The sequence below is a fragment of the Sinocyclocheilus anshuiensis genome, unplaced genomic scaffold, assembly GCF_001515605.1.
Source record: "Sinocyclocheilus anshuiensis isolate Anshui unplaced genomic scaffold, SAMN03320099.WGS_v1.1 scaffold58, whole genome shotgun sequence".
Classification (NCBI taxonomy): Eukaryota; Metazoa; Chordata; class Actinopteri; order Cypriniformes; family Cyprinidae; genus Sinocyclocheilus; species Sinocyclocheilus anshuiensis.
Genome location: NW_015547688.1, coordinates 2,598,743 through 2,607,745, shown reverse-complemented (window position 1 = coordinate 2,607,745; position 9,003 = coordinate 2,598,743). Strand labels below are relative to the sequence as shown.

Genomic DNA, 9,003 nt, shown 5'->3' with positions numbered 1-9,003 from the left:
TGACACTGATGAGATTAACCCCTTAGGTATCGAAATTTGGTACCGAATGACGAAACGTTTTTCGATACTCGATGGTATTGAGGCATTTCGGTCGGTGCCTAAAAAGTATCGAACTCGATACCCAGCCCTAATTAAACGTTACATTATGTCAAGGTTTCCCAAATGGGATGAACGATGAAAAAAGAAGATTAGGAAGTATCAATAAATTATTAATAATTTATTGCTATTGTGTGAATAATATGTGATCATGTAATCAATAAACCTTTGGGTTACGAGTCCGACTCTCTAACCATTAGGCCACAACTTCCCATCATAAAAAGTAACTGTTGTAGTCTGATTACGAGTAATTTAAAATGTAATATAGGCCTAATCTAATTACAAGTACTTAATTTTTGTAGTCTGAGGTTACCCAGCTCTGAGTACACATTTTAAAAAATCTGAACAGATTTTAAAACACTTGGCATCGTACACTTGCCAAGGCTATAAATGGTTAAAGAGAAAAACTGGCCTGGGCTTCACTTAACAACTGAGAATCACACACTACCAGAAGTTGTTATGAACACAACAAACTCACACAGAAACATGCACCTCATTGCTAGAAAATGCACAACAAATGAAAACAATACGTGCTCAAAAATATCAGACATGTTAGATCTCCAACGACTGGATAGAGTGAAAGCCCGAAACGAACAGATTTGAGTCTGTGCCCATCATAGACTAAGCAGTTTTCTGTGAAACCTGTCAGCTCTTGACTGCTCAAAATCTGCTGACTGACTGACTTGAAGCAACTAGAGTTGACTTCAGACTGTAAATGAGGGCAAAAGTTGTGTAGTGTATTCCAGAAGTTAGCTAGCTAACACGTCTCTACAGTGTATCATGATGACATTAAAATAGCACTAATAGCAATAGTGAGCCATGAAATATATCGATTTGCTCTCATTATACTACAGCATTTGACTGCTCAATTACGATTGACCAATTAGACAGAAATATAGATGCTCTGTCATATAAAGAGAATACGAAATGTTACTTTTTATTGCATAAAGAGAACCACAATATTACAAAACACTGACATACTCTTGACTTCCATTTTCTGATTTGTTTTCCTCTACTTCAGACTATGATGAATGCAGTCTGGGCTGTCGATTGTGTAATGGAGTTGAGGTGAGAATGGCACTTTCTCAGTCAAAATCGACCAAAATGGGAAAGTCGAGATTGTTCCGCATTTTTATGATAGTGGGCGCTGTCTTCATGATCCTTCTTATAATCATATACTGGGATGATGTGGGGGCCTCAAATTTTTACCTGCACACAACTATCTCTGGGCCCCAACCATCATGCCTCTCTCCACAGAGCCGTCGTGACCCAGAAAAGAAAGTAGAGGAAGACAAAGAGGGCTCGTTTTTGACAGACATTGATGCTTTTGTCAACCAGTTTTTAGAAGGAACCGCAGACCCCACGGAACAGGTGAGAGGAGAACCGCCCCCTGGAGACCCTCACAATCAGTCCTCTGAGAAATCGGAGGAGAAATTTGTCCCGAGACGAGAGTGGAAGATTCATCTGACTCCAATTGGCCCTGAGAAAAAACAAAGGCAGGAGAGTAGAAAGCAGCTGATCCAAGATGTGTGCGGTAACAAAAGTTACTTTGACTTCCCCGGAAAGAACAGGACTTTTGATGACATACCCAATAAAGAATTGGATCACCTCATCGTGGATGACAGGCATGGGATTATTTACTGTTACGTTCCCAAGGTGGCCTGCACAAACTGGAAGCGCATCATGATCGTGCTGAGCGAGAGCCTGTTATTGGACGGTGTGCCATATCAAGACCCTCTGGATGTTCCTCAGGAGCTCATCCATAACAGTAGCCTGCACTTCACCTTCAACAAGTTCTGGAAGCGCTATGGAAAGTTCTCACGGCACCTCATGAAAATCAAGCTTAAGAAATACACCAAGTTTTTGTTCGTCAGGGATCCTTTCGTGCGACTGATCTCTGCCTATCGCAACAAATTCGAACAAGAGAACGAGGACTTCTACAAAAGATTCGCAGTCGTCATGTTGAGAAAATACAGCAATTACACGGATCCACCAGCATCGGTCGTGGACGCTTTCGCTGCTGGGATTCGACCGTCTTTCTCGAATTTCGTTCAGTATTTATTGGACCCTAACACTGAGAAAGAGATGCCTTTCAACGAGCACTGGAGACAAATGTACCGTCTGTGCCATCCCTGCCAGATAAATTATGATTTTGTGGGGAAGCTGGAGACCTTGGATGAGGACGCTGAGCATTTGTTGCGGATTCTCCGCGTAGACAATGTCGTCGAGTTCCCGCAAAGTCATCACAACCAAACCGTCAGCAGTTGGGAGCAGGACTGGTTCGCCAACTTACCGTTGGAGTCCAGAAAAGAGCTGTACAGGCTGTATGAAGCCGACTTTAAACTGTTTGGATATTCCAAACCAGACAAGCTGGTACATGAGTGATACACTGTTCGCCAACTTTACTGAGGTGCTGACAAGATTTTCACAGCACAAGAAACAGGGCAATAGGAGTTCCTGCTGCTTGGTTCTTAATGTGCGGCTCGTTCACGTGATGCTGTTTATAAAGGCCCTTTCACATGACCGGCGTCCAGATGTTTGGCTAGTTAACATGGTCCAGTTGGTAGATACCGTGATTGAATCATCTGCTTCCAAAAAGCATCTTTCTCCATTGACAGCTAAAAGTACGGCACCCAAACATGACATCAGTAGAAAAAAATGAAGAAGTTGTTTCCACAACTTAATTTGTTCCCTCATTTTAGTTCAATTGTGGCCATGTTCTACTAATTTGTTCCCTTGTTCGATTGTGGCCACGATTGAACTAAATTCAAATGAGGGAACTAATTAGTTAGCCACGATTGAACTAAAACAAGTGAACGAATTAATACATGGCCATGATTTAGCTAAATTAAAATGAGCGAATAATTTAATACAAAGTGGGTGAATTAGTACACCATGGCCGTGATTTAAATAAAATGAGGGAACGAATGAGTACAACATGGCCACAAATTAATAAGTTGAGGGAACGATTTTCTTACTTTGTGGCCATGATATCTATTTTTTTTCTTCCACATGTCACATACATACAAAAGTATTTGTGATTCGCAAATATTATAGTGGATGTTTTAGCAGTGCCTGTTTTGTTTTGTTTTTTCTTCTGAATTTATATTTTGAGGGCTCTTAAAAGCATAATATGGACATGGTTATTTAATTTTTTTTCCTCAGAGCTCATTATAATCACTAGAGAAGGGTTTAATGCAGTCAGCCAATCGGCCATGATCTTACAGCTCAGGTAATTGGCCAAAAACACGCTGTAAGTAAAGATGATCAATAAGTCATGGAAAAATCATGAAAAGCATTGCTGACTTTGACACTGGCACTTTGAATAGAACAGTGATAAATGGTGCAGCAAACTTAATTTTGGTGTTGCGTTAACGTTTACTCTGTCCTGAGGGTAATGTTGAGTCATGTGAAAGAGCCTTTAGGCCCTTGTGGAGCTTGTGGGCATTGAAAAGTGAATATACATTCCTTGCACACAGGTTATATTTCCTCAGTCCATTTCCCAGTATCCCATTAAATGTGTTACTGTTATTTGTATGGACCTCATGGACAATTTGAGAGACATTTTGATGGTTACCTACGCAAAGAAGCCTGCACAATTGTCTTTTTTTTAAAATATATATTCTCAACAGTGTTTTAAAAACAAACTCATCACCTCATTAGTATTATTCTTATAATGTGGATGGATGTGATAATCCCAGCAAGAGACCTTTGTCCCTCAATTTTAAGTTGTATAGTTGTATGTTTTACCTAAAGAACCACCAAACTAAAATATCACAAGACATTTCAAAAAAGTATTGTACATTTAGCAAATGCACATATTAGAGTATTTTAGAATATTTTTGTAACCTTTTACAGTTAAATGTGAAAAGTGAAGACACTTTTGTCCTTGGAAAAAAGCTACATAATATTTTGAAATGCAAGCAAAAGTTTTACTTTTTTTTTTTTAATCATAAAGGGATCACTGCTCTTACAGCGGCTTCTTTTCTTTTCTTTAAGATGGCGCATTTTTTAAACACAGAAACCTCAGTTTTTATGTTTCCATGGATTTTTATTTATTTATTTTTTACTTTTTTCAACCTTTTAAAGTAGTTCATGGTCCTTTATTGCACAAAATTGCCAGTGTTCTGCAGTGAAGCAAGTAAATGGAGTAAATGACATCAAAAATATATTTCTTTGTAATAGAGGCTGGAGTATTCATATTATGGCCTGTTCTTGTCAAGCAAATCTTGCCTTTCATCATTTTGGTCCTTTTATTTTGTTAGTGTGTAGCAGGGACTGGATGAGCCCCCTGATCTGCAGCATGCTATAGATGTTAGCATGTGTGCCTTGCAGTCATTCATAAATATGCATCACTCATGAATATTGTAGCAAACTTACCGTTTTTTGCTCTGTTTAGGTTTAGAGGGTAAAATAATGGCCTTGTTTGGATATAGTTAGGAATATAATTGCAGGCACAGGGTATTTATTTCTTACTTAGCAAGAGTAATTTGGTGTAATTGCTTTAGACCATTGAAGCACAAATGTCAGTATTGTTTATAGTCGAACATGGGCATGTGCAAAATAAATATATAAGGGTTTATTAGGGTTTTTTTTTTTTTTAAGTATTTTCTGTACCAAGAAAGTGTTTCTTTTACTTTCCATCATGATTTTGTGCCGCATTTTGCACATTTGATCACATGTATAAAATCGATCTCTAAGGCAGTGAGAGATAAGAGGATGGAAGAAAGTGGATTTGATTGTATATTGTAATAGGGAATAATACTGTGGAGTACAAGTGTAGCATGATTGTTGTGGAAGTGATGGGCCAGAAGGAACGGGACGTCCCAGTTCAGGGGAAGCCACGATTCTGAATTACCGCACTGTTGGGCTCATTAGGTAGCAGTGCCTTTGGAGAAACGTTTACATAAAAAAAAAAAAAGTAAGCGAGTCTCTGACTTGCAGTCAAAACAATCAAAGCTCCTACTTAAACAAACAAACAAAAAAATAAAAAGTGTAGTTGTGCTTATAATATGTGTTGCATCATGGAAAAGATTTGTAGTCACAATTTTGGCTGTGCTGTTGAGATTTGTCAGATCAGTTCCAACTTTTCCTATTTCATAAACCACAAGTTCTGTTATGTGTGCAGTTGCCTATGTTGTTGATCTCTGTTTCAAGATTAGGACCTGTTTTGTATAAATTTGGTGCAACGTTGTACAAAGAAAGGTGTTATATTGTTTAGTGATCGTCTTGATGCCAATATTAAGAAAAAAAAGTTTGTTTTTTTAACCTGGCGTACTTTTCAGTCATAGGAATTTCTTAGTTGCATGAAATATTTTCAGGAGATCATGCCGAGAACAAAAGGGAAGCATTTGTTTCATTAAATCAGGTTTTAGCAAGTGTGTTCTTGACATTTGGTTTGGTTTGCTTTTTTTCCCCTTTGGGCAATGTACATAGCTTTTTTTATTTATTATGGTATTATTTAATGCTTCAATCTCAAAAGAAAAAGGTTCAATAAAGTTCGATGCATGATGCAAACACTGTAAAATTGTTATCTGCTCTTTATTTGCCTTACGGAAATGCTGTTAATTTCTAAAAGAACCGTGTTTATTCAGTAAAAGAGCTCTGAAGTTCATCCTGACCCTAAACACACACATAAGTATATTTATGTCATTGTAATTTAAACTATGGATTAGGGATGCATGTTGAAATTCAATTCCGATCAGAATAAATAAATTAAATAAAATACTAGAAATGTAACTAAATCGTGTGAAAAAAATATATACTGGAATAGAAAATACTATTTTAGCGTTTGTATCAAAATTTAATGTTTAATTAAATGTTACTTGCTGTTTCTTTTTAATTTTGAAACTTCTAGCAAATCTATTTCTAGCAGTTTCTGAGTGAAAATATTTTTACTCCATTTCTCAGTGTAAAAGTTAATTATTCAATTTTAAGTTTGCTAAAGATTATATTGAATTATTATTATTTTTTTCATTTTAACTTTAGTTGAGTCTTGTATAAGGAAATACAGGAAATGAGCGCAATTAAATATCCAGTATCAGCCAATACAGATAAATAAAATAATAAAAAAAAAAAAACATCTGTAATATAGACTGTTAGGTATTGTTCATCCCAAAGAAAGATATAGCCTTCTACAGAATATTGGATTGTTGGCAGGTCCTAACCACTAGATGGCACAGAAGTACACAAATCCACTGCATGGTGAGAATTTACATAGGCATGAAAAGTGTGGTCATGTGATCATGCAGTGTCCAGGCATTCTGATTCTGAACCTACATTATCTTTATGTAACATTCCCCACTACCTTTGGTAAACTGGCTACTGAGAAAACAGGAGTGTTTAAGACGTGTCAGGAAACACTTACTGGTATTTTTAGTGTTCCTTCGTGTGTTGTAGGTATTACCAATGTACTGAAGCAGACAGGAAGCTTCTTCCTTTGACTGTAAGGAAATATCAGTGTGTGGAAGAGTGGTCACGAGGGCCACACAGAGCAGCGGTCACACATGGCCTGAGCTCTTTCCTTTACATCACCCTCCATGGCTACACGAACCACTCAGACAAGACAGGTTTTTGTCTGTCTTGATTCCTACACAGATTTGTTCCATATTTATGAAAGTGCACAACACTTACAATGGAAATTGGAAGGGATGTTATGAATGATATTGCAGATGTTAGCTCTAGGCTCTTTGCAATATTAGACATTCTCACTCAGGATCATGCAGGGGTGTAAGCAGCATATTTGCTGTGTTTTGCAATTGTAGTGTAAGGAGATTGACACAATGTTATTCTCAGCAATCAGAATTTCTATTCATAATCATAGGTGTAATATGCAAAGCCATATTGGGTAGTTTGCAATTCTATCTTCGGGTATAAACCCTAAAGATATTTGGAATAAAAGATAAATGCAATATGCTGCATGACTCCTTTAATATAGTTTTCATTCACAGGCTATACCAGAAAGATGAATTAAAAACGTCTGCTACCTGCTTAAAAAAAGCTGTATTTTATAGTCTAAAAATCAATATTTACCCTATTAATTAGGCCTCCAGAGCTGTTTCTGTTTCTGAATTTATGAATCAGCTTTGGTCTGTGGGAATCTGACTAATTATTCGCTGCAGACGCACAAAAGCGCATTTGAATTAAATAGGAAATAATTAAATGATTTGGGATTTAAACTGCAAAAATGTAAACGTACACCATGATCCTGAGACCAAAAGAGCTCCCACCAATATCAAATAGACCTCTCGGGTTAAACGGAAGATGAGATGCCTGACAAGAGTTTTGCAAAGTGATTGCCATTTTAATTTGGTAAACATCAAAATGATATGGCGGTATTTTGTGCTTTATTAATTTAATCAGAACAGTCAATTGATTTTCTGCCGCTCCTTTTTTTTCTCTGAACTACAGGGATTTTTTTGAACTCTAATAAATGTAGACACACTCTTTTTCGTCAGTGTTTCAGTGGTGTCTGTGCATGTCACAGTGATCATTTTCAACAGAACTCTAATGAGAAATGCTAATGAAAACGGTCTGCCGATAGGTCGCATGGACCGAGGGCATAAAGTCTTGTCAGTCACGTTTTTTCCCTTCACAATGAAATCAGTGGTGTCAACCGATGTACTCCCCTCTGATTGAATTAGATCGTCTGAAAGGGCCCAGCAAATGTTAATGTCACAACAGGTTTAATTTTAGCCGGTGTTATTAGGAAGGAAAAGTTCAAAAGTTTTTCTCAGAGCTATAGAACCATATTCTCCCTTATATGCACACAAGTATCGGGACACACCTCTTAATGATTGTATTCAGATCTTTCATTCAGGCCCATTACCACAGGTGTATAAAATCAGGTACCTAGCCATGCAGTCTGCATTTACAAACTTTTGGGGGAAAAAAACTGGTCGGTCTGAAGAGCTCAGTGAATTCAAGCATGGCATTGTGATAGGATGCCACCTTAGCATTAAGTCAGTTTGTCAAATTTGATCCCTTCTGGATATTTCACGGTCAACTGTAAAAGGTATTATTAGAAAGTGGAAGCAGTTAGGAACAGCAGCAACTCCATGAAGCAGAAGATCACGTAATGTCACAGAGCGGGCTCACCGAGTGCTGAGGCGCATGGTGCATAAAAGTAACCAATATTGCTGATTTCATAGCTGAATAGTTACAAAATTCCACTGGCCTTAAAGGTCACATATTGTACACCTTTCTGACTGCGCTAGCTGGAGGCAGCAAAAAACAGAGGAAACTGGAGGTGGCCCATTCAAACCAGCGCAGATTTGGCTACATTAAGGAGCTTAAAATATCATCTTGTTGTGATGTTGGGTGCCAGAATCGATGTAATACAGCCTCAAATTAGACATTTGATCGCATATCTGCTGCTACTGCTAGACAAAAAACCGACGACAGCTGTGGTTAAACGCGATAAAACGAGTGGACTGGACAGAAACGATCGTCAAAAATGCTCGCGTTTGCAGCGCACACTTCTTATCAGGAAAGGTTTCGATAAAGTATTGTCTTTTGTTGTTGAGGGCGCGTCTACAGATTTCTTGCCATATGTCTATGTTTCTTGCATCTCACGACTATGTCGTGTATGAAATAATGTCTGTGTGCATGTGTGTAAAACAACGATTTATATTTGACGATTTATATTTAATCATTTGTAATTGTATATACATTGTTGTGATTTGTGGCTGGAACAATAATGTAGCTGTAAAAATAGTTGCCTGCTGAAATTGAAATGTATATACATCTTCATCATGACTAGATAGACACGGTGAGTTTGTCTTTACTATACACGTTAGATGTGATCACCTCATAGTAACAATCCTGTCAGATCGTCCATCCTTTGAGTGAGAGTGTAACATTACAGGTCGGCCGATCTGGTTTCGTGGTTAAAGTTAACCTTTTCGA

At 37.7% G+C, this 9,003-nt stretch overlaps 1 protein-coding gene across 2 annotated transcripts in view; it reads left to right on the top strand.

Annotated features, from left to right (window-relative positions):
* Positions 1–3,910, top strand: part of LOC107703401 (carbohydrate sulfotransferase 12-like) — a 6,337-nt gene extending 2,427 nt beyond the window's left edge. Inside the window, exons 2-3 of one of the 2 annotated variants that reach the window (XR_001635836.1) lie at positions 1,118–1,164; positions 1,354–1,381. Coding sequence is in view for 1 of the 2 variants with exons in the window: in XM_016506016.1 (XP_016361502.1) it covers positions 1,171–2,481 (1,311 nt within the window). In the remaining variant the exon portion in view is untranslated. Of the gene's footprint in view, positions 1–1,117 lie in introns of both variants that reach the window. The other variant, XM_016506016.1, reaches the window with a different exon arrangement.
* Positions 3,911–9,003: the final 5,093 nt, after the last annotated feature.